This window comes from Theobroma cacao, chromosome 7, assembly GCF_000208745.1.
Source record: "Theobroma cacao cultivar B97-61/B2 chromosome 7, Criollo_cocoa_genome_V2, whole genome shotgun sequence".
Taxonomy (NCBI): domain Eukaryota; kingdom Viridiplantae; phylum Streptophyta; class Magnoliopsida; order Malvales; family Malvaceae; genus Theobroma; species Theobroma cacao.
Genome location: NC_030856.1, coordinates 7,725,135 through 7,752,250, shown reverse-complemented (window position 1 = coordinate 7,752,250; position 27,116 = coordinate 7,725,135). Strand labels below are relative to the sequence as shown.

The following is a 27,116-nucleotide window of genomic DNA, read 5'->3' as shown; positions in this document are numbered from 1 at the left end:
TGCTAGCCAACTGAACTCGACAAGAACCATCATCTAACTCCTCAAAGAATCAAAGCAATCAATCAACTAAAAAATCTGACATTCTGATATGTACTCATTGTGGTGAAATAGGTCATTCGAAACAAAGATATTATGAAATCATTGGCTATCCTGAGTGGTGGGACTTCACATAGAAACCTAAAAAGCAGATTGCAAGGAAAGCCATGGTGACATCCACGAAAAAAAAACAATCGAAGTCTACGGCAAACATTGCCTAATCAGGTATGGTTGGTAAGGCACCGGTATTCTCTGCAACATTTGAGAATAATACTTGGATTATTGATACAGGTGCATTTGACCATATGACTAAGGACTTTGTCAGCTATAATTAGTTCTCCCTTATTCTCAATCTATTATCTCCACAGCTAATGGTAGTACATGTCTTGTTGTCAGAAATGGATTTGTTATATTATCCAATACTCTTACATTGGATATAGTACTTGTTGTTCTATCCTTTCAATGTAATCTTTTGTCTATTAGCCAAATTACCTCTGTTCTTGATTGCACTATAACCTTTGGCCTTCATTTTGCATTTTTCAAGACATTTTGACTCGGAGGTTCTTGGTTATGGTGTTAGGCAAGGCAAACTTTATTGGAGTTAACAAAAAGTGGGATACCAAAATTCAACAAGGTGAATCTAACAAGTATTAAAGACAAGTCTTGAGCGACTATATGGTTATGGCATCGAAGATTGGTATATCTTTATCTCGATTATCTCAGGAAATTACAACTACATCTATTTTCAGGTTTAAATGATTTGGATTTTCATTGTGATATTTGCGAACTAGCGAAGAGCCATCGCATTTCTTATCCACCATGTTTGAATAAAAGCTCAAAACCTTTTGCGGTTATTCACTCTCATGTTTGGGGTCTTATAAAAATTCCTTCTATCTTTAAAGCTCATTACTTTGTTACATTTGTTGATGAATGCACTAGAATGACTTGGGTATCTCTGTTTTAAAATATAAGTGATGTATGCACAACATTTCAAAAATTTTATACTATGGTGGGCACTTAGTACCAAAAGCAAATTCGTGCTTTACAAATAGACAATGGTCCTGAGTATGGTGGATCTCTTAATGATTTTTTGAGCCATCATGAGATTCGTTATCAAACTTCTTGTACCTATAATCCACAGTAAAATGGATTGGTAGAGAGGAAAAATAGATAAATATTGGAAGTGGTTTGTGCTTCTCTATTTGGCTTGAACATGCCTTGGTTTTATTAGGGAGAAGTTGTAAAATCCTTTACCTACCTTATTAACTGAATACCTTCTCGGGATAATAGACTTTCAAACCCCTCAACAAAAAAATCGATCTTTACTTTTAGTTCCCCATCTCTCGAATCTTGAACCATGAGTTTTTGGTTGCACTGCATATGTTCACTTTCCAAAAAACTTGCGAAATAAACTTGATCCATGGGTAAAACGATGTGTCTTTGTTGGCTATTTTGATTTTCAAAAAAGGTATAGGTGCTATGACCTTTAAACCCATAAATTACATGTAACCTTGATGTTTCTTTTTGTGAATTAGAGCATTATTTTTTAGGGGAAGTCTCTAGACCTTTTATTCAGGGGAAAGCTCTAGTGAAGAGAATGTGTTACAATAAAGTGGTAGAAGAGAGGAGTTTATGGACTTAGAGGATGTGACTGAACATTTTGGGAAAAGTGTTCAACAATGTTGTGATAGTATTCCTGATATTGAGAGTGAGTTAGTTCTTCTAGCAAGTGAATCAAGTGTTTCCATTAGAGAGTCCTCAAAGTTGCCCATGCCAATACTTACACCATTAATAGAAGAATCAACCCAGAATGTTCTCCCTTAAGTAATCCTAGATTCTATATCTGATAATGTAATCTCAAATCCCATATTTTGATGAATCCTATGAAATCTTGAATCCCATATTAGATGAGTCCCATGAAACAAATGTTCCTTTAGAAAGGATAGTTCCTAAATATTCACAAAGATCGAATAAAGGATTCCTAAAGAAACAATATGAACTTGATCCTAAAGCCAAGGTCAAATACCCAATTGACAACTATATGTCCTCCTATAGATTGTCTGAATCATATGTACTCATTATTAATCAATTATCCATTGTATCTATTTCTAGTAGTTTGCAAGATGCATTAAAAGACCTGAAATGGATCAAGGCGCTGAATGAAGAAATAGAGGTTTTGCAAAAGAATGCTACTTGGAAACTGGTTCCCTTACACAAAGGAAAAAAGACGATTGGATGTAGATGGGTATTTATGGTGAAACTTAAAACATATGACAGCATTGACAGATATAAAGCAAAGTTAGTTGCAAAATAATATATACAAAAGCATGGGGTGGATTATCAAGAGACATTTGCACCAGTAGCCAAGATCAATACAATTCGTATTCCCATATCTATAGTAGCAAATCGAGATTGGCCTTTACAACAATTTGATGTTAAAAATGCTTTACTCAATGGAGACTTAGAGAAAAAAGTTTACATGGAGTTACCACTCAGAATTAAATACAGTTTTTTGTGTATAAGGGAAGTTTGTAAACTGAAAAAGACATTATATGGGTTGAAACAGTCACCTAAAGCTTGCTTTGGGAGGTTTTCTTCTATAATGAAAGCATTTGGTTTTAAGCAAAGTAACTCAGACCATACATTGTTTATAAAAACATAAACATGGGAAGGTAACAACTTTAATCGTGTATGTTCATGATATGGTTTTGACGAGAGATGACCCATATGAAATGAAAGCATTACAGGAATATTTGGCTGCTAAATTTGAAATAAAGGATTTGGGGCAACTTAAATATTTCTTAGGGATTGAGGTTGCAAGATTGAAACATGGGATTTTCTTTTCACAATGAAAATATGTGCTAGATCTTTTAATCGAAACTGGAATGCTTGCTTGCAAACCAGCAGGCACGCCTATGGAGATGAATCATGAGCTTGGAATTTTTTCAGATCAAGTTCCAATAAATAAGGGTTGTTATCAATGCTTGGTTGGAAGATTAATTTATTTGTCACACATAAGACCAGATATAGCTTATGTTGTAAGTGTCGTAAGCTAGTTTATGCATGCACCAAGTGAAGAACATATGAATTCAGTATATTGAATCTTAATATACTTGAAGAGTGCTCCGAGCAAAGGTTTGTTCTTCATGAAAAGTGATGTCTTTAACATTGAAGGATTTACGAATTTAGATTGGGCAGGTGATCAAACAACTAGAAGATCCACATCTGGTTATTTTACTTTCGTGGAAGGTAATCTTGTCACTTAGAAAAGCAAAAAGCAAAAGATTATGGCAAGATCAAGTGCAAAAGTTGAATTTCGAGGTATGGCTCATTGTGCATGCTAATTATTGTGGATTAGGAGAATTCTCAAAAAGTTAGGAATTGAATATGCAAAACCTATGAATCTTTGTTGTGATAATAAGGCAGCCATTGGAATTGCATAGAATCCTGTACAACATGATCACACCAAGCATGTTGAAATTGATAAGTATTTCATCAAGGAGAACCTCGATCAAAAAATTATACAAATTTCATTTGTCCATTCTAAAGGTTAGTTAGTTGATATTCTCACGAAAGCAATTTTAAGGAAAATGTTCCATGTTATAATTGAGAAGTTGGGCATGATTGATATCTATGCTCCAACTTGAAGGGAAGTGTCATCATGACCTATAATTATTAATTTTAGGAATATTTTAGGGAAAATATTTTTTTATTTTTTTTTTACTTTACTTGTACCCCAAGGAAGTCTGGGGTTAGAATATTTTCTTATTTACAATTATCTTTACTTGCACACCAAGTAGGTTTTGGTTTAGTTGGCTATTATATTACTTGCATACCAAGTAGGGGTTATGTTTAGTTAGCTATTATAAATAGCCCCTTATGTAATTCTTTATGTTTTGATCAAGCAATTTAATTTTTTGCTTAGATCTTGAATATTTTCTACATTGAAGCCAATAAAAATTGCTTTTGAAAATGAAAATTATTTCGATTCTGAATGTTAAGCACAAGATAGTGCATTTGAACTTTGAGATTTATATATATTCATATATAGAGATTTGCTAATGGTTTTATAATCTATTAGCTGATTTTTGTCTGCCATATCTAAGGTTTGCTTAGGTCAAGTGAGTCCTTCCCATTAAACCCTTACACCGGTCATGATTCTGAATTGGAATGTGACAAATAATATTAGATAAGTTATTATCACACATATATAAACATAAAATTTGAGTGAATGAATCAAACCATGATACGATTTCCCCACCAACGCTATAGTGACCAAAGTTTATATATTTAAACTAAGACAAACTAGCCAAGTCTACGATTAATGAGCCATGAAAATGATTAAATCGGGTGTTAAGCTAAGAAATGGTGCTTATAAAACCCTTGTTAGAAAGATCAAAAGGGATGATTCTTTGATGATCAGATTCACAAGTGACACCAATCCAATTGGAAAAAAAAAGTAAAACTAATCCTATTGGTTGCCACCAAGTTCTGATGGTCATGAGTTACATGGGCTTTGAGTGCAAGAAAAGCTAATTAGTTATTTATGATGTTAGGTGATTTCGTAGACAAAGTAGTCAAAATGTTAAGCAATAGCACCACAACCATAACATGGAGAAGGAAGCGAATGTTTGCCATAAGGTTATATTTGGTGGTAGAATCACAAGGGATATTAGAATTTTAAAAGAAAAAAAGAGGGAAAATGACCACGACGGAGGAAGAAAAAAAGAAGAAGCCAAATTATTTTGTGGCTTAAGAGTGATAATGACAAACCTAAAGTTATCATTATCTCAAAAAAAATGAAAAGCCCAAGCCCACCGTTGAACTATCATCTGTTGGAAATTTCACATTAGAGCAAAATATTTTAGCTTCAATGTTGCCACTATCAACAAAGCTTAGAAATTGCAAATCAAGTTGTTTAAAGGAGATTGAAAAGAGATTATGGAAAGGGAAATCAACAAAGTTAAAAAAGAAAGGTAGGAAGGTAAAAAGAATGAAGTGTCTCAAGATTAGGGACGATATTCGAGAATGGTCAATGAATCCTTTTGGGATGAGGAGTTTTAAATTAGAAATGCTCTGATTTTGCAAAAGCAAGAGAAATATGGAGCATAGGAAAGAATCTTGGTTTGTTAGCAAATTATGATGAAAACGTAATTCTTAAGAAATGTATAGAATTAGAAGGTACATGTGATATCCCATTTCACATCGGATGTGAATGTGATTATTAAGGCATATATAAAGGTTTAAGTCAATCATTACTCTCAATTTAAGCTTAAGCTTTTAAGGGCCATATGGTTTAGGCTTGAAAAGTTATTAACTAGTAATGCTTGGACTTGGGTCGTTACAATTGGTATAAGAGCATATGCCAATTTGATGTGGGCTTTTACATTATGCTGGTGAGATCTTGACCTTCTGGAGTGGGCTTTAATTGTGATTTGATGTGTGCTCTTGATGAGAACATCAAGGATTTGAGTAGGTGAGATTGTAATACCTTATCTCACATAGGATATGAATGTAATTGTTAAAACTTATATAAGAGTTTTACTAATAACTTGAGCTTAAGTTTTTAAGGGTCAAGTGGCTTAGGCTTGAAAAGTTATTGAGATAGTGAAGTTTAGATCTAGATTGTTATAGTACATATCTAAAAAGACAAGTAATAAATTGAACACTGACTTCTTGTTTCTTCCTATGTTAAGGGCCAAAGGAGAATTACGGTATTAGCATTATCACCTCCTCAAACTTATTTTCTAGTTGTGAACCTTTTCTCTCAAGCTTGAAGTGGCTAAGGTGATGGATATAGGATATGATGTATATAGGGTTCTAAGATTGTGGTTTTACAAAGAAAATAGAATAAAGCTTGTTGGTAGAAAGATAAAAAATGACTATAATGATTTTTGGTAGAAACTGGTGTAACAAGGGAGGAATTACATGTACCGTTGACTTAAATGAATCCAGGGCAAGAAGTGCAACAAAGGAACAAAGTTTTGGATTATGCATTGCAATTATAGTTAGGATATAGTGGTGTGTTTTAATGCTACCTATAAAGAATTGAAAAAGACTGATTGTATTTTGCTAGTATTGTAAGGCAATGTTGTTATGTTTAAATGTAGCTAAAAATGCATTAGGTTGCTGTAATTTAGGAGGCTGATTTAGGGCTATGATGGTTGAACATTTGACTATGAGGAGTTATTTTTCACAATGTTTTTGTATTCTAAGTTGGTAAGGGTGTTTGATATTTCTAAGCTAGGTGTTATTGGACGATTAAGCTCTTGTATAAAGTTATGACCATGGTTGTCATTTTTGGTCATTAACAAAATGCATTTACTTATCAAAAGAAAAAGTTAATTTGTTTCATTATTTTGTTGGTTGATTCTCATTCTTTAAATACAAGTATATATTTCGAAATTGATAATTAAAGAAGCAATCAACGTTTTCAAAGACAATCTAAATAAATACTAAAAATATAAATTTGAACTAATGAATAAAATTTTATTACCAACTAATCATTTTAATTTGCCTAAAAGGCCATAGTAAGTGTACCTTACTACAATATTTTAGACTTTTTACTACATAATTTTAGCTGCATTTGTTATAATGTAACTAAATTTATTATATAACACTAAATATATTTCCATTCAAATGCAAAATTTAAAGGGCAATAACATAAGACAAATTAAAATAAATTAAAAGAGACAAACCCACAAAACAAAGGAAAATTAAAAAAAAAAGCTCGTAAAATAGAGGAAGTCATAGGCCATGAAACAACCTAAAACAAAGCCCCTTGCCTTTTAGTTAGTATTTTTTTTCTTGAAAAATCACTCACTTTATACTATCTATCTCTCAAAAGGTCAGATGATATATCTTCTCTTACTCCGTTTCTCACCAAAATTTTTCAGATATTTTTCCTCTCGAATTTTTCCTAAGATAGGTAAATTCTCTTTTTCTCTCTTTATTCATTTTTCCCGTTTGGCTACTAAGAAAATTTTCAATTGGCATGCATCTAAAGAAATCTTCAAACATTTTCTAAACTCTTTTGACTTTATGTTATTTTTTTCACGTTAGGACAAGTTCAGCCTTAGGCGCCCCCCTTCAGGACCCGTTTGTTGCAACGACCGCAACGCCAATTACGCCCATGATATAAGGTATTTTATATATTTGTTTTAATTTTTTTGATATTATTTTAGATTTACCATATGCATTTTATTTTTTGGAGTTTCGATTTCCAGGAAAATAGGAAATGTAGTGAACTCAATCTAGTGCAAAATTCTTTTTATTCCTTTATTGTATTTCTCTACTTATATCAACTTCAAGCAATGCTTTAGCCCCTTCTATAGTAATGGTTAGTTGCAATGATGCGATATGGATGCTTGGTTGTTTTGGAAGTAATGCTAATTAGTTATGCTACCACTTTTGTGTTAGGTAAACCTATGGTTGTAACCTTCTATGCCTACTCTAAAGATCAAATGCTATCCATACTTCAAAAGAGACTCATGGTAATTATTACATTCCACTTTTTTTCTGTGGACTTACTTTTAATTTCTTTTCTGTGGTAACTTCATCTTATTGAGTTTTAATGACTTTGCTCTTTAATAGATACTTCCATATATTGTCTTTCAGTAACAGGCATTACAACCTTGTGCTAAAATGAGTTATATGATCTAACCTATTCTGTTGAAAACCTTTTCCCATATTTAATTGATCTACTATCAATAGATACTAACAGCTTGAAATTTAATAGAAAGTTGCAGCTGCATTTGGAGATATGAAGAAGGCTCTTTGTGTTTATAGGTTAGTGTTTCATTATTGTTGTTGCAAATGTAACTATGGTCTTATCATCTTATGTATTCAATTGTTCAATCTTTGACAAATTAGGCCTTAGAAGTGACATTATAACTGATATTAGTTCAAATTGATAACAAATGCAACAATTTAATGTTGTCTCAAAAATGATTGTTCTGCATGTTTGATTGTAATAAATCAACACTGTAGATAGTTTATTTTCTAATGAATAAGATTTTCCTTGCTTTGACTAGAGTGGTCACTTTAAATTATTGGCTAATATTTTTCAATTTGTTCTAAGAGTGCGATGGAAATTCTAGAAGCAAAATTAAGAGAATGTGCAAGCAACTTAAGTTTGCCATTAGTGGAATAGGAGTTCATCAGTTAGTAGACAGCTTTGGCTCTTGGAATCTTCTAATCATAAGAAAATAATACTAAAAGTAGCCATTAATAAGTTACTGTTAACCTCGTCCAAACTTGAGCTTGTTATGTTAATTTTACTCATCTTGCTTATGTATTATAGCCTTTACAGTTGCTTACACATTGTCTTAATGATATATTTTAGGTCAGGATTGATCATATGGCTCTTGCATTGTTAATGACATTCAGATCACCTATAGTTGACACTATATAGTCTCTTCCTTAGCATTAATAAGTTTGAACATTAATATTAATTTCACTGCTATAGAAATAACTTATTAATAATAAAATAAATTGATAATTAATCTCATAGTCAAGTATTTACTTCTTCATCTTCTCCCATGCTATTATGTTTGAATGCAAATTATACTTTGCTCTGTTGTGAAGTTTTTTATTGTGGTATGAAGGATACAACTATCAAGCCCAACCCTAAATTATCTACCATGTTACACATGAGACTGATAGAGTGATTGTATATTTGAACAACCCCGAAAGAATATTTAAAAGTCAATATTGTGCTTAGAAATACAAGTAAGTCGATTTATACCTCGAAGTAATTAAAATAGGGATTTTAAGGTAAAATTAAGAGTTTCACAGTCTAGGGATGACTCAAAATGGTAATTCGGAGTTCGAGGATCAATTTGGAGTCAAACTGAAATTTTCACTATCTAGGGGTAAAATGGTCATTTGCCACCAGGAGACAAAATGGAAATTTTAAAAAAGATTGTTTGGCCCCATTTGACTTATTGGAGTATGATTTGAGGTTTAGAAGTGAAAAATTTTAATTCCGGTATAATTTGGAGTATAGGGGTGAAATGGTAATTTTGCTACCCGGGGGTAAATCGGTAAATTTTCACCCCCAACACTTGTCAAGACCAAGGGATTTTATTCATCATAGAATGGATAAACATGAGAAATGTGTGGTGGAGAATTAAAGAATTAAAAGTCAAATATTTAAAATTTGAACCAATAAGGAATGCCATGTGTCATGCTTTTATTATTTTATTGTTTCTTTATAAAAAAGGCATAAAAATCAGCCCATTTCTTTCATATGGCCGGCCAAACCAAGAGCAAAGAAGAACAAAGGGAGAAAAGAAAAACAAAAACCCTAAGTGGAGAAATTCAAGGGAAATTTGGCGAAAATTCAAGGAAAATTTGGCGAAAATTCAAGGAAACAAGTGACAAAAGGTAAAATTTCTTGATTTTGACTTGTGATCTACCTTTCCCATGCATTTCTCCTCATTTTTCATGGTTAAATTACATGTTTTCATGATGAATTCATGGCTGGTTGGAATGGGTATGGAGAGAGAATGATGTTAGATTGATTTGATTCTAAGTTATGTTAGTGTTTTTAGTTAGTCAAGCATTTTTAAAAACAAAACAACAAGAAAAGAATCCATTTTCCCCATAAACCTTCAATGGCCGAACCCTATGTGAAGTGTAGAAGTAATGAATTGATTTTGTGATCAAGTGAATTGGTTGAAAAATTGATGAAATGATGATTTATGGTGAGAAAATGGAATGAGAAAATTTTTAGTGATAGTGCACCACAATGGCCTAAATTTTCAAGAAAAATTGTGAGGGTTGTTAGGCTGAATTTTAGATTATTGGAATTGTATTTAGTGAATTGAAATATTAGAAATGAAATGGAGCAATTTGGAGCCAAATCGGACACAATTGTCATTTAATCGGGTAATAGGCCGAATTAGGTCAGCACCGCATTTAAGCGGTAGTCGAATAAGTTGCATATCATATCATGCATATACACCGAGCCTGAATTGATTTTATAATGGTCAAGCATTGATGTGGTGAATTATGTATTGTACATTGTGGATAGGTGGTGAGTAAATTATATTGGTAAAAGTACAGAGATTGTGCTTGGAGACTAGGATTAGGAGTACATCGACTCCTAGAACTGTGAGTAAACTTATTATCGTCTTAATTATCTAGAGTAGTTTTATACAATTGTGTGATTTTATGAAAAATGGGTATAAATGGTAAATTGCTATGTTTTAGGAGAAATTATGATTTTATGAATTTTCTGAAAAATTGAATACTGGTTTTGAAAATAGAGTAATTGTAAACTGCCTGCTTGTGTTGTAAATTTATGGTTTTAAATTGAATGACTTATGACAATATATGAGCATGAATGGCTAAACTGATTTTTAGTGTTAGAATTATTTGTACTGTGTATTCAGCCTTGAGAGGCTAGGTTGCGATAAATTGCCATGTCATGCAGAAAAGGATTTTATAAATCAGGTGGTAGATAAAATAATCCATAGTCACTGTAGTGGTGGGGGTTTTCGTGGACTGCCTATGAGAGGGGCACGGTAACTCAATTATATATTTACCTCCGGGGGAAGATGTTGGATGAAGTATCTCCTGAGGTAAAGATTTGAGTGCACTTCACGTGGACCACCGGGTGAGAGTGAGACTCAGCCAACGCCAAGGCATGGCTAAAATTTTAGATGTAAAGACATTTAATAGCCTTGGCGGACTCGGTTGGGATAACCCTCGATCAAGGTATCCCTGATAACTGAGTATGAGAATGATTTTTGGCACGAGCCAAGCTTTTCAGGAAATCATAAGCCTATTTGTTTATTTGGTTGAAATGAGTTGAATGGTAATGAAATTACAGTATGATGACTTATTTTAATTCGTCTCTATTTACTCGCTTTTAGATAGTTTAGATGGTGTCTGTTTACTCACTGGGATTTTATAATCTCACCACCCTCATTTCCTCACATTTTAGACTCGAGGAATTCCATAGTTAGCTGACTTTGACAAGGACCTTCATTTGGACTTGAATCGGCAAAAGCTGTAGGTTTTCAACTTTCGATACATTTTGGTTAGATGTGGGCCCACGTGTCGCTGTAAAAATAATTTTATGCTTTGGTTATTTTCTTTATAGTATATATGAATATAATTAACTTTTACGCTATAAGAATTATTTACCGATAGCTTTATAAAAATTATTTTACAAGAAAATAGTTTATTTTATTGAATATTTTTATTATATTCAAATGGTCAAATTTTCACTTCAAATGAATGTTTTATATACTTAATTTGTTTTTAAATCACTAAATATATATTTTCTGCTTACCTACAACATTTTTAGTAAGTTTTAAGATTTTCGATGAAAAATGACGAAAATACCGCTGTGAGCCAGAAAACAATATGTTATGTTCTGATTTGGAAATGACTCATAATCTTTCGAATTACGATATTTGATAACTATTGCTCACCAAGGAAGTGCGAAAGCTGATATGAGAGCCTAGCGAGGTTTCGATCGACATTCGGGGTGAAGAATGTTTGTCGAGGCTTCGCGGCGATTGTCACGGGCTCGATGGGAGTTCCGAGTCGTGACAACAACTGTTGGAGAGGTGTGTTTTTCCTCAATGCTTGACATTAATTGAAAGGGGCACGGTAACTCAATTATATATTTACCTTCGGGAGGAGATGTTGGATGAAGTATCTCCTGAGGTAAAGATTTGAGTGCACTTCATGTGGACCACCGCGTGAGAGTGAGACTCAGCCAACGCCAAGACATGGCTAAAATTTCAGATGTAAAGACATTTAACAGCCTTGGCTAACTCGGTTGGGATAACCCTCGATCAAGGTATCCTTGATAACTGAGTATGAGAATGATTTTTAGCACGAGCCAAGCTTTTCAGGAAATCATAAGCCTATTTGTTTATTTGGTTGAAATGAGTTGAATGGTAATGAATTACAGTATGATAACTTATTTTAATTCGTTTCCATTTACTCGCCTTTAGATAGTTTAGATGGTGTATGTTTACTCACTGGGATTTTATAATCTCACCACCCTCATTTCATCACATTTTAGACTCGAGGAATTCCATAGTTAGCTGACTTTGACAAGGACCTTCATTTGGACTTGAATCGGCAAAAGCTGTAGGTTTTCAGCTTTCGATACATTTTGGTTAGATGTGGGCCCACGTGTCGCTGTAAAAGTAATTTTATGCTTTGGTTATTTTCTTTATAGTATATATGAATATAATTAACTTTTACGCTATAAGAATTATTTACCGATAGCTTTATAAAAATTATTTTACAAGAAAATAGTTTATTTTATTGAATATTTTTATTATATTCAAATGGTCAAATTTTCACTTCAAATGAATGTTTTAGATACTTAATTTGTTTTTAAATTACTAAATATATATTTTCTGCTTACCTACTACATTTTTAGTAAGTTTTGAGATTTTTGATGAAAAATGACGAAAATACCGCTGTGAGCCAGAAAATAATATGTTGTGCTCTGATTTGAAAATGACTCATAATCTTTCAAATTACGATATTTGATAACTATTGCTCACCGAGGAAGTGCGAAAGCTGATACGAGAGCCTAGCGAGGTTTCGATCGACATTCGGGGTGAAGAATGTTTGTCGAGGATTCGCGACGGTTGTCACGGGCTCGATGGGAGTTTCGGGTTGTGACAACAACTGTTGGAGAGGTGTGTTTTTCCTCAATGCTTGACATTAATTGAAACATTTGACATAATTATTAGTTGCATAATTGATATATAAAGGTGCGACATTGGTGTAGCTAACTAAATCTTATATTGACATATGCAAATCAACATTGATACCACCAGTTGGAATTTTGGAATTCTCAAGCATGTGCAAAGTGCTAAATGACTAAGTAAGTAGAGTATACCTATTCTTGAGTTTGAGTTCAGTCCTCATAACCTAGCATTAGGTTAAAATCTATACCCAGAGTATCTAATTCCTTTAAATTTGAACTTACGACCTCATCTCATGAGAGCAAAGCTTTTTGACCTGAAGGATGATGACCTTGATCCCATGTTTGTAAAGAAAAGGATTTTATCTATGTTTCCTTGAGTTGATTCTTTAGCTTTATTAATGTCTTTATATTATTTTATATTATATTTTATAATCTAATGTTCTTTTACTTTTCTTATTTTAAGATTAGCAAACTTGTTGGAGCATCTTTTTTGTTAGAGCAACAAATTTGGATAAAGGAGCATTCTTTATGTAAAATTTGAGATTGATTGTTGTAAAATTTGTTGCTCTATACTTTTGTAAAATTTGTTGTAAAATCCAAGTTTGATGATCAATATATACTGAAGTTTGCTGTAAAATTTGCATGGTTTGTTCTTTATAGGTTGCTATTGTTGCATATTATAATGTTGTATGTATTGTTGTATATACCTTTTAGTTGCATATTTTAAATGATGCCATAGGTTTTAGGATTGCAGCCATATGCTATATGGTCGCATATTAATTCTGTTGCAAAATCATATAAAGAAGTGTAGCTAAACTTTTCCATACATTGGCTAAGGTTACACTTTTTTTTAAGTGCAGTCTTAACCTAAGGTCGTAGACTTTTCACTTATGGTTGCAATTTTTTTTTTTTTGCAACCACATATCAAAAATGTTGTAGTGCCTCTTAGGTTGTTTGCATTGAGATCTAAGTAGTTTTATCTAGTCAAATTCTCAGTTTTTTGAGACATACTTTCCTTCAAGGCATAAGCATACACATACAAGTTTACATATATATATATATATCAACTTTTCATTGTAAATCTTTGAGAAGTTATAATTTAGCATTTCAACCTTTGGTCTCTAAAAACGTATTTTTAACTTCTAATTAAAAAACAAAATTTTTCCTTTCAAGTGTTACCTTGACCATTAAAACTTAAAACTTTTTATAAGTGAATCTTAAGGTACGCAGAAGACTGCCTCTACTTATATAACTCAAAAATTTATGTACAAACCAAACAAGTAGAAAAAGAATTGTTAGTAGTACCAATACAAAAAGCATATTTGTCTTAGCTTTATTGTTTTGCAGTAAAGAAGCTACTTCAACAACTGTTTCCAATAGTATTGGTATTTCACTTTTGTAATATCCCACCTTTTTTAGTCCATCTTATTATGATTGCAATTGTGACCCTTAAGGTCTATTGGTGAAGATAAAATAAAAGAAATGATTTTTTGGCAAATATTGATAGTTATAAAGAATAGTTGGTAGAGTTGGTAAATATTTGGAGAATTTTGTTTTCACACATGAGTTGGAGTTTTGACGCTAATATATCACTGAGATGATTTTTTTTAGTCTTTAAAGATAAGGTATTTTTAAAAATAATCTTTTTTTCTTAATTTTAATTGCTTTTTAGTTAAAGAAAAGATTTTTGGATAAAATTGCCCTTAACAAAACCTCTTTATATTCAAGCACATGTGTTGAAAAAAATGTTATAATACGCCATGTCGAAAAAAAATTTTATTACACGTCATGCTTAAGGTGTTTAATTTTAAGAGTTTACGTTCTTGTGAAATACAAAAATAGAGACCAAATTACATGCCATGCTTAAAAAATAATATTATTACACACTATGTCCAAAAAAATATGTTGTTACATCCCATGTTGAAAAGCAAAGTTATTACATGCCATGTTTAAGATGTTTAACTCCAAGAGTTTATGTCTTAATGAAATACAAAAATAAAGACCAAGTTACATGTCATGTTGAAAAAAAAATTGGTTACACATCATGTTGAAAATGAAAAGTTATTACATGCCATGTTTAAGGTGTTTAACTCTAAGAATTATGTCTTGGTGAAATACAAAGATTGAAACCAAGTTACATGTCATGTTGAAAAGACATTTGTTACATGTCATGTTGAAAAAAAATTATTACACACCATAGTTAAGGAATCTAATTCTAAGAGTTTATATCTTAATGAAATAAAAAGATAGAGACCAATTTAAATGCCATATTTAAAAAATATTGTTGTTACACATTATGTTCAAAAAAAGTTATTACACGCTACTTTGAAAAAAAAGTATTATATGCTATATTTAAAGTGTTTAACTCCAAGAGTTCATCTCGCAGTGAAATATAAAGATAAAGATCACGTAACACACCATGTTGTTACATGCCATGTTTAAGGTTTTTATTTCCAATAGTATATGTCTGGGCAATTTTTTAATTTATAGATTTCACTTATATAATTTCAACTCATAAACTTTGGAGTTTTGTGAATGTAAACCAATAAACTCAAAAGCATATATTGATGTTGTCTCTACTGTTTGGTCTGTAGATCAACAACAATATGACGAGAAATTGACAAAGAGAGATGGCGATAATTGTAAAATTAGAGAGAGTTAGGTGGTGAGAGAGAGAAATCAAGAGCATAGCAAACAGATGCGAGAAAGAGAAATTGATAAAATTAGAAAGAGAAATTGAGAGCACAACAAATAGATGCTAGAAAGAGAAATCGAGACGAAAAACTATAATAAATGATTTAATTTGTCTGAAATGACTTATAAGAACATTTTTATCAAATTATGATAAAAATTGAGTAAAAATAATTAACTTTATATTAAAAACAAATTTTAAATTGATCTTATGAAATTGGTCATTTCTCACGACTTCTTTTATAACATTTTAGACTTCAAACAAAAATATTAGTGGAGAGAGAATGTTAGGCAGAGAGAGGAAGAATACGAACGGACGACAGGTGGGGTAGAAGGAGGACGATGGTGGATCGCAGAAAAAGGGTTTCTCTTTCAACGATGATATTTGTCGATGGAGAGAGAGGCTTCATTCCGTTTTCATTGGAAATTTAAGCCTGAGAATCACGTGGAAAGGCCTCTAAGACGCGATTCAAAAGTGCAAGGTTGTGGTTGATGCATTTATTGCTAGATCCAAGAAGGAAATGAATAGGGTCAAGGCTAGTTTTGGCCTTGTCAAGTATGATTCTTTGGAGGAAATGCAAAAAGACATCGCTAGGGGGAACATGAGAGTGTTGGATGGGCGCAAAATTGTTGTTAATAGGGCTTTTAATGGTGGAAAGGAGAATGGGAGGAATAGAGGTGGGATGTGTTGCTTCGCGACCAGAGGCAAAGGTTGCCTAAATGGTCATATAAGGAAGCCCTGGTTAATGCAAGAAGTGATTGGCTTGAGGAGAAGGATTGTAGGAACAGCAATGAGGGTGGAATGAATAAGGAGAAGCGAGTGGTGGTCGTTAATGAAGTGATACCTGACAGTGAACTCGAATGCGTAAGGAGAAGTGCTGTTGCCAATATGAAGGAGATTTTCTCCTTGAGTGGAATTCAATCTAGTTAATTCAGGAAAGGAACTTTGGTGAGAGTTAGAGGCATTGATAACTTTTAGTGATGAGCAGGAGATAAAAGTTTTACTGGAAAGATATCCTGAGATGTTTTCGCTTTGCTTCGACTCAATTATTCCTTTTGCGAAGGTGCTGGAAAGGAATGTCATGTTTGTGTAGGTCAAAATTGAGAATCTTTTAGTCCATCTCTAGAATGTGACAGTTTTCACTCTCGTAGAAAGCACATGAGGAAAAGCAATTTATTTATGGTTACGAGTAGATTGGAGAGATTTGATTTTGCTCATATGTTGGTTTCATTAGATCCTGGCATGAAGATACTTCAATGGCAAGAGATGGTTATTAATGAGAATAAACTGGCGTTGAAATTGTCTATTGAAGAAAAATTGGAGTGAGAGCTTGAGAGTAAGAAGAGCAAGAATAGCTCGTCAGAGAGCAAGGCAGAGAATGAGAATTATATGTTGGGAGGTGATTCGAAGTAGGTGGGTGTGGCTTTTTTGAGGTCAGAATACGTGGAAGGGAAAGGGACAGTTTTGCCTTTTTAAATGGGTGAATTCGAAAAGGGTCAACGGTCTCCTCTGAGCAACGTGCCATCCGCGAGGGGCAGGATGGGTAGGACGTCGAGGCTTAAGGAGTTTTCTTGTGATGAGCAGCGGTCTGTCAATCAGCTATTGCAAGATGGTTTTGGGTCTTCTTTCGGGCTTGGGTTAAGTCAAGGGAAACATTTAAGTGGGGATGAGCCCAGTGGGCCATTGGAAGAGATTAAAATTGAAAATGGGAATCACGCCCACTTTGAGAATGCTAAGGTTGGACTTATAATTAAAGGGCATTCCATGAGTGGAATATCTTGACCCAAGTTTAATGGGCCATGGGAAGGTATGATTGTTGATTTTTGGCTTTGTAATGTTGACAGGTAGTTTGAAGAGTCTAGACCTAGGCTTGATTTATCCTGAGCAGAAGTATCAGGAGAGAATGGACACAGAGCTCTCATAGATGTGGTTGAATATAGGATTTTGAGGGTGACATCATGTATCAATACTACTGTAGTCTTCCAAGGTGTACCAGGAAAAGAGATTAAAGAAGTTTCTTCATTTGGTAAGATTAAAGAGCTTGGGCGATTACATGATACTCTTGCTATGGCCGAAATGTGTCAGAGAACAGTTGAGTTGTGGCTTGGTGAAGGCAGTATACACTCAGCAAAGGCTTGATGCAGAGGAGCAAATCTCGAAGCAAGTGAGCAATAAAGCAAGGGATAAGGGATTGATTGAGAAGATAAGAGGGACCATGGAGCAATAGAGTGACAGCATTTAGAAGACTCCCATCTTGAAGCAACCCACACAACAGGATGGGTCCGTGGGGGTTAAAAAGAGGAGAGAAAGGAAGCCTAGTGAGAAAGCTGTCAAAAATAATAGAAAGGAGCAAAGATTACAGTAGGAAATTATTGGGAATTTGATTACGGACAACGATATTGCTAAAAGGAATGCGATGTTGTTAAAAGAAGTGAAGAGTACGTTGGAGGTGGTGGGGAATGTTAGGATGGTATTTGATCTGGATGACAGAGATATGGTGGAGGTCTTTGTCTCAGTGGAAGAAGAAGACAAACATGGGATAGGTATAGTCGAGCTATGGTTGGGCTTGGTAAAGGCGTTTTGCAATCATTTTTATGTGTTGATTATGTTTAATATGATTGCAATTAATTAAAATGTGAGAGGGCTGGGGATACCAGAGAAGAAAAGGGCCGTAAAAAATTTATCGATGAAGTTTAAACAACGTTTTCTTCTCTTGCAAAAGACTTAAGCTAAGGGAGGCCAATTCAAGACTAGTGGAAAGTTTACGGGGAAGAAGGATGTGTAAATGGTAGTCTTCAGATGCTATTTGTTAGTGCCTTGAGGGGCGGGGGGCTGTTGGTGCCTTGGAGAGGGAGGGGTGGGGGGTTGGTTGGTATTTGATCACATGTTGATGCGAGAATTCTTTTGTTTATGGAGCACTTCATTATTGATAGCTGGTACATTTTGATGATTGGAAAACTTAAAGGTCTTAATGTTGATGATGATGAGGGGAATATGTATATGCCTAATGATGAGGGTGAAAGATTTTGAGAATTGCTTCAATTTAGTTCTTTTAATGTTTTTCTTACGAAATTACCCTTCTTAGAACTGACGTCATTGCTGACTTGGCATTGACATGGCACCACTTGTTGACTTGGTATGTTAGGTGGAGCAAAAATGCTGACGCGGTAATGCCATATCATTTTGACATGCTAATGTGACAGTGCCATGTGGCACTAACATACTGATGTAGATATGCCACGTGGCATGTTAGGGAAGGCACCATGTGTCACACTCTATTTCAACACCCATCCATATCATGCCACATGGCATGTCTAGAGGTTGACACGTAGCATGATAAGAAAGTAATATTTGACGTGTTAGGAAGGTGCTTTTTAATTTAGTTCCTCTAACATTTTTCTTTCAAAATTACCCTTCATAGAATTGATGTCATTGCTTGTTGACTTGGTATGTGAGGTGGATTGAAAATGTTGACCCAATAGTGCCATATTACTTTGAGATGTGACAATGCCATGTGATACTAACATGTGCCTTGTGTCTTTGAGGTGGACTGAAAATGTTGACTCGATAGTGCCATATCACTTTGAGATTTGACAGTGCCACGTGGCACTAACATGCTGACGTAGACATGCCACGTGGCACTTCAAGGAAAGCACCATGTGTCATGACAAGAAAGCAACATGTGGCGTGTCAAGACGACGCCTTGTGTCTTTTCCTTGTTTTCTCTAAATATATTATATGCTTGCTGAGTTTTGCACAACAAACTCTTTACCACTTACTTTAAGCCCTCACCTTTAATTATATATTACTTTTTTTTTCTTTTTTTCCTTTCTTTCCTCTTTTTCTTTTTTCTTTTTTCTTTTTTTTCTTTCTCTCCCTCTTTTCACCTTCTTCCTTAAGGACCGACCACCAATCACCGAACATCATCGTTGATCATCAGTTGCCTGTTATTGGATGTCGATGGTCGAGCGACGGTCATTGGACATGCCATGCCATGATTGTGACTGATGACCATCGACCAACAATTAGTTATTGGTCCTTAAGGGAGGAGGTGAGAGGAGAAAGGGAAAGAAAAAAAATGGACAAAAAAAAGAAAAAAAAAGGAAAAGAGGAAAGTAAAGAAGAAAAGAAAATAAGTAAGGGCTTCGAGTAAGTAGTACAAAGTTTGTCATGGTTGCATGAGTTTTGGGGTTCAAAACTCAACAAGTACTTAATATTTTTGGAGAAAACAATGAAAAGACACAAGGCAATCCACCTCACATGCCATGTCCATTTTGTGAAGGGTAATTTTGGAAGAAAAGTGTTAAAAGGGATTAAATTGAAACAATTTTCAAAATTAAAAGATTAAATTGTTACGATTTTGGGTAAAAAGACTAAAGTGAAGAAAATACATAAGTATAAGGACTACTAAGGTAATTGACTATTTTATTAACTTTTTCTACTTTTTGTCATTAAAAATTATAATATATCAATATTAAATACACTAAAACTAAAACATTTTTTAAAAAATTTTCATATTAAGTCGAAACTGAAAAAAAGAGAAATAATAAAGAACGATAAAAGCACTAGCGATAACATAATCAAAGGAATTCAAGCAGAAATGTAAAACAAGCATATTATGAAAGTATAGTAGCAAAAAATATTATTGTTTTGTTTTTTGGCTTCTTTTTTATATGTGTGTGTGTGTATGTGTGTGTTTAGGGTGATATGTATATATCAGAAGAAAAGGAGAAGAAAGATGATATCATACCTGTCAAGTTGTTATGCGAAAAATCAAGATTCACAATAGAAGTCATGTTTCCAACAGCTGATGGAATTTCACCTGAAACATTAAATTCAATTCCTCAAATTAAGTTAAAATTTTACCTAGACCTTTCTTGGAGCAGCAAAACAAGTGCTCGCGTTTTCCTTTTGTATCTTCTTTAAATCGTAGCTTTTCGTGGTATTTTATGAAGTGTTTAATTTTCATTTCAAATACTTAAAAAGGATTGCAGATTAATATGTATGAAAATGAGAAGAAAGATGATATTATACCTGTCAAGTTGTTATGCGAAAACTCAAGCTCCTTAATAGAAGTTAGGCTTCCAATAGCTGATGGAATTTCACCTGACACATGAAATTCAATCCCTCAAATCAAGTTCCTTTCTTCCTTGAGCACTAGGCATCTATTTCATTTATCTTTACTTTCAACAAAGCAGGTGCTCTTATTTTCTTGTTCTTTAAATCGTAGTTTTGCATGTTGTTTTACGAAAATCCTTGTTAAATGGTTCAATATGGTTTTTTTTTTTTATAATTAAATGGTTCAATATGGTTTTTATGAGGACAAATCTCAAGTTTATAAGTGAAAATATTAAAGTTTTTGTTACAAATTCTTAAAGGAAAGTTGAAATTTAAAAGAAAAAAATCTAAAATTACAAAAGGGGTATAAATTTTTAACTAATCATGGATGCCACTTACTTATTATGTCAGTTTCTTTTTAGCCACACCAAAACAATATATTAGCAAGTCAAATTCCCGACTTTTAAAGGCACAGTCCCCTCCAATTGATTACGAAACAAGTGTATTTATTGTAACTCTTTGCATTTAAATAAACTTGTTGAAATTCCGATTCAAATCAAGCAGTTATAAATTAGGACGGTGATCAAACACTAATTACCTAAAATATTGTTAAAATTCAATACAAATATTTGAGAGGGTATAAATAATTGAATATCAAATTGTCTAAATCATAGTTCACCCTCACCACTAAATGGAGATCTCACAAATCCAACGAGTTCAAAATAATAAAAAAACGTCATGTTTTCATAAGTTATATCACTTACATTTACAGTAAATTTGTAGTTTAAATCTTTTCTTATAAATTCAAGTTTTCAAGTTCAATCTAAACAACGAAATCCAAAATATGAACCTATGAATAAATATAAATTGCTAACTAATCATATCAATTTGTCTAAAGAAAGGCCCACAATAAACATACCTTGTAGGTTGTTCTCTCCGAGAGAAAAGTATTTTAATCCAGTCAAATTCCCAATTTCTTGAGGCACACTTCCCTCCAAGGTATTTCTATATAAACTTAGAAATACTAAGTCTTGGCACTTGAATAAACTGGTTGGAATTCTACCTGAAAGATGGTTGATTCCCAAATCTAGATGGTTTAATTCAGGAAGCTGATCAAATATAATCGACGAAAGTTGACATACAATGAGATTATTAATGTTAAAATTAATATTTTCAATAAAGATATATTGACCAACAAAAAAGATATGCAACCTAAAAGCTGATTTTTTTCCCAATGCAATGTAAATGAAAACTAATTAAAATATATTGCAAAAACAATAAATTTGAAATCACATATAAGAATAAATTTTCCTACTAATCAAACATTTTAGTTTATCTAAAGACCCACTAGAAGCATGCTTGTTTAGTTGTTCCCACTAAGGGATCTCTAGATTGATTTCTCTTTGGACAGAAGGAGAAGAACAATGAAAGGAAGGTCGAGGAGTAAGAGGAAAGACAACATTGCCAAAGGTGGATGATGGTGGCTCAACGGTTTGCACTTTGTTTTTATTGATAATCTTAGTAGAAGGTTGTCATGGGAAGCTATCCGAGGGGCTTTTGAAGAGTTCGACAGAGTCATGGATGTCTTCATCCTTAGCAAAGCCACTTTAGATAAGAATAGAAGAGCAAACTTTGCCTTCATTTGCTATAGGGAAAAGAAAGAATTGAAGAATGCACTGAAGCGGGGTAATCACTAGTGGATGGATGGAAAATAGATCATAGTTAGGATAGTGCAACCATTACAAAGACAAAACAGGATTGAGAAAAAATAGGATGGACAGGAGCAACATAATAGAACTCAACCCACACGTTTAAATAAATGAACTTATAAAGATGTGGTTGCTAGTAACATTAGCCATCGGGATAAGGAAGGGCCTAAGGAATGAATCTCTTCTCATGGGAATCCATAGGGAGAATTACCCAAGTTGAATGGTAAGGATGAAGCTTTAAGCATATCTCATGGACCCTCAGCTTGTAAGACTATTACCGAAAACATTGAAAGGAATGAGGTGGATCAGAAAGAAGTTAGAAAGACTATAATAAAAATAGTTATAACGGATGAGGAGCAAGATTGGGTTAAGTGCAGTGTGATAGGCAGGCTGAGAGCAATTGTGCCATGTAGCTTTATCCAAGATAGTGTCTAGCAGGAGGGGATTCATGTTCAAGTAAGAATACTTGAAGGTCTGATAATAGTTTTTTCATTCAGAGATTGTGATAAAATGATAACCTTATTGGAAAATTACTGAGAGCTGTTTGACATGTTCTTTGAATCACTAATCCCGATTGATATTGCTAGATATGAAAGGGACATAAGACTTTGGGTGAAACTCTCAGAAATACCTCTACATTTATGGCATTCCAATACATTTAAAGCTATTGGTGAATGTTAAAGTGAAGTGCTTGGTGTTGATAAAAGCACATGTATTATGGGAAAATTTAATTAGGCACATATTATGGATAAGGTTAAGAGTAGGTTTTTAATTCCCAATTATGTGGAAATTAAGAAAAGGGGTAATCTTTTTAAGGTCTGTGTCAATATCGTAGGAAATGAAGACAATGAAAAATTAAAGGTTTATTCCAAAGATAAAGAAGTAAATCTTGAAATCAAATTTGAGAGCCTAGTTAAAGAGATGAACGACGATAACCTGGAGGCTCTTGGTGGTGATTCGGTAAAGGAACTGCAAACAGAGGTGATGGGGAACAGTCCACAAAGGGACCAAGGCACGAGGAAGACTAAAGTGTTTACAATTTTTTTTTTTAAAAAAATGCTGTATAAAGGAAGTGGAAGCAACTTGGTGTCAAGGATAAAAGGAATGGAAATGGGATTTTATGACACTTTTAGCCAGGAATGAAAGAAAAAAGGAAAACAAGATCCAATTGACAAAGGGGTTGAAGATTTGGTAGTTAAAAAAGGCAACAAAGGAGCATGCCAAATTGATGGGAATCATAGCAATAGGCAAGTGGTAGACCTTAAACAGAGGAGAAAGTCATAAAGAGTTGAAACGTCGATGATGGATAGAGACTTGTCAGAACGTCAAACTAGGTTACCAAGGGAGGAAATTAGGGAGATGGTTTCAGGTCTAAGAGAGAATAAAATCCTTGAAAAGAGTAAGCTCGTGAAGACCCAGTTTAAGGGTTGGCCTTTAATCACTAACTAAGGTTAACCCATTAGTTTGGGTAGACCACAATTCAATTGTGGGCTAGAGAAAAAGGATTGGGTTGAACTTGATGAAAACATAATGAGCTGGTCTGGAATGGAGTATAGGCTAATTGAAGATGGGCCTATTGAAGAGTAAAATAAGTCAATAGAAATGGAACTCGTAGAAATAGAAACCCAAAATAGGAATGTAGAATTTCATCCCTAGTTTTGCTTAGACAATGATATTGTTAATGGCAGCAAAAGAAAATGTTTAACTCCTAAGTAGAAGATGAAAGCCCAAGTGCAACGACAAACCAAGATTGAAAATTTATTGAGAGAAAAGAGAGCCGATATCTTTGCTGGCTTGAAAGGCAAAGGAAGGGTAACTTTCAAGGTGTCTGATCAAAGTGAAAGGAATAGAGTCTAAAGTGACAATAGGTCACTTGAAAAGGATGAAGGTACACCGTATCTGTCCCACAGAAGTAAGAGACGAAGAAATTCTTTCAAGAAATATTCGCCTAACTAGAGATTAGGCCAGAATAGCTCAAACAAAAAGAAGACTAGTAGGAAATCTAGAAAAAAAGTTGTCAAGGTTTAGGCTTCAACACCAAAGGGGAGGGATTCAAGTGGAAGGAAGAGAAACCTAAAAGATCAGATGGAGGAAGAGGAAGAAAAAGGGTTGATGGACGTTGATTTTAACCTACATGATATGGATATCATCTTCTATTCAAATATGCATTTAAAGGACTCAACAATCAGAGATGAAGCAGAAGAAATTCTGAAATTGATGAAAAGGCTAAGATAGTCATTCCATAAGAATGAGGAAGTTGTAATTCAAAAGTTAGTGGACTTTGAAAAGGTGGATGAAGAGAGAAAGAGGAGCAATGCTACCAATAGTAGCACGTACCCAATTTAAAGGTCAAGCACGTTTGCTTTACCTTTAGTGTTTTGATTTGTTAATGAAGATCTTTTGGAACGTTAGAGGTTAAGGGAGCTTCAATAAAAAGAAAGTAGTTAGGCAATTAGTGGGGCAGGAAAAACAAGATATTATTCATATTCAGGAAACTAAGCTAAAACAATTGAGAGCAGGACAATTAGATCAGTGTGGGGGAATGGGGTGTGTGAACATAGAGCAGTATTGTCAGTTGGTCCATCAGGTGGGTTGTTGAGTATGTGGAAGAAAGACTTTTCCCAGTTCGATAAATTGTATGTAGATAGAAATTTCATCTTGATAGTGGGTGTGATCAAAAGCCATAACTTCAAATGTGGCCTTGGAAATGGGTACGCTTCTAATTAGATAATGAGTGTCAGATTCTTTTTGAGAAGCTTGGTAGAGTGATGAGTTTTGAGGATGTCCCATGGTGTCTAGACAGTGATTTCAATGTCACTAAGATTACAGAGGAAAGAATAGGTAGGAGTAGCAACCAAAGCTTTGTGGTAACTTTCAAAGAGTTTATTGACAGCTATAAGTTATAGAATCTTCCTTTAGTTAGAGGAGCCTTCACTTATAAAAACTTCAAAGAAAAGGAGGCGTTTAGCAAGCTTGATAGATTCTTGGTTGTAGGGGACTATTTGAGTAAGCTTAAAGAATGAAGGCAAAAAAGGCTACTAGTTTTGATCTAAGATGACAACCTATTGTTTTGGGTGAAGTTGACCTAGATTGGGGCCCTAAACCTTTTAGATTTTTAATCACTGGTTAGATGAAAAATCTTTTCATGCTATGTTTAGGGCTACTTCGGAAAGCTCAGAGAAGGAGAATAAGAGAAAGGCAAAGGTGTAAAGCTATTATTAGAGAATGGCAACAGAGAGAATTTGGAGCTTTTAAGAAGAGGATAGTTGGGATTGAAAAGGAAATAACTAAGGTAGAGGAGGCTATAATAGGGGATGATAATAATAGAAAACGGAAATAGCTTTCAAAAATTAAAAGAAAAGAACTCTGGAGAGCTATAGACTTATTTTTTTTCAAATAAAAATAATAATAATAAATAAATCACAATGAAGAAAAAATTGAGACGCGTGGCCTCCATAGTCAACTTTAGGAACCAACTTGCATAGAGCATTCAATGCCCCTTGGACAACTAGATTTAGGCCACCTTCAACTACCACCCAGAAATTTCTTTGACTTAAAAGCCCTCACTTGTGAAATCATGCTCAAAAGAGCATGATTTCACTTTCTGGTTGTCCAAGAACTTGGACAATCGAGTTTTATAGGAACCCTCAAAATTTTTTATTATATGAAGGAGTCCAGAGTGCAAAAACCTAAAGAGTAGAATCGGTAAAAACAAAAAAGGAAAAAAACCCTAGCAACCAACCTAAAAATCCTTAACAGCCAAGAGCCCAAAACAGAAATCCTAAAAACTTTTCTTATTTTTTGAAAACCTAGTACCATAAAAAAATCCTAGTTTCTAGCAGCCCAAACACCACAATCTCAATCAAAGAAAAAAAAGTATCCAAAAAAGCCTAAAAAATCCTTAGGCTAAAAACCCTAAGAACCAAAAAAACCTAGCCTTTACCAACTGGTGAAATACCACAATCCCAATCGAAAAATAAAAGCAAAAATCACCAAAAAGCAACAAAAAAAATATATGAACAGAGTTGGATTTTAAAAAGGAGAGCAGATAGGGTTTAAGGTTCAATTTTTGGGTTTTAAAGAAGGGAGGAGCCGTGGGTTGAGAAAGTGAAAAAAAGAGGTTGAAGGTTTTAAGGCTAAGGTTTTCAATTGAGGAAGAAGAGAAAGTGTTTGGCTAGAGAAAAGGAAGAGTTTTGTAGCCATTAGAGAGAGAAAATGAAAAATGAGAAAGAGAGAGAGAAAAAAGGAATTTATAGTTAGGGTTGTAAAGAGCAAAGTGCTAAACAGTACCGTTTGGAGCATAACATAAAAAAAAAAAGGGAGAGGGCTGGAAGAGGTGGGTTGCAACTAGCCCACGTAAGTATTAATACAGTTTGCTGACTTTGGGCCTATTTGTGTTCACTTGGTATGGGCTCCTCTCATCCTTTCTTATTTTTCATGTGCTGGGGCTTGTTTGCATTTTTGTTGGTTGTGCATATTAATAAATGATGTAGGAACAAAAATATATATGTAAAGTATTATTTGAATAAGAATCAAAGAAATAGTAAAAAGGATATAAATAATAATATTAAATATAAATCTGAAAATGAAAAAGGTAAATAAATATTTAGCTATAAATGTTTAGGTTTAGATAGGTAAAATATACAAAAAGAAAATAAATGGTAATAGGTTTAGGTAGAAAGTTATAAAAATAAATAACAATTTAGCAAAAAAATATTTAAATAGGAAAGAATAGAAAAATATGTAGTTGTAGAGAAATAAATTTAGATCGATGGAAAATATGAAAAGTAATGAAATGTTTAGTCATAAAAAAATAGGTTAGAAAAATAAGTAAAAAGAGAATATTTAAAAAAAGTAGAAAAAATATTTATTCCCAAAAAGGTAGAGAATAATATATATATATATATATATATATATATATATATATTAGTAT

The 27,116-nt window shown here is 33.6% G+C and overlaps 1 protein-coding gene across 1 annotated transcript in view; it reads right to left on the bottom strand.

Moving 5' to 3' along the window:
• LOC18594340 (LRR receptor-like serine/threonine-protein kinase GSO2) overlaps positions 1–27,116 on the bottom strand; it is a 49,795-nt gene that overhangs the window by 9,705 nt on the left and 12,974 nt on the right. The window contains exons 6-8 of the mRNA XM_018124846.1: positions 21,394–21,537; positions 20,451–20,522; positions 20,167–20,238 (exon numbers count right to left, since the gene is read on the bottom strand). Of these exons, the coding sequence (XP_017980335.1) occupies positions 20,167–20,238; positions 20,451–20,522; positions 21,394–21,537 (288 nt within the window). The remainder of the gene's footprint in view (positions 1–20,166; positions 20,239–20,450; positions 20,523–21,393; positions 21,538–27,116) is intronic.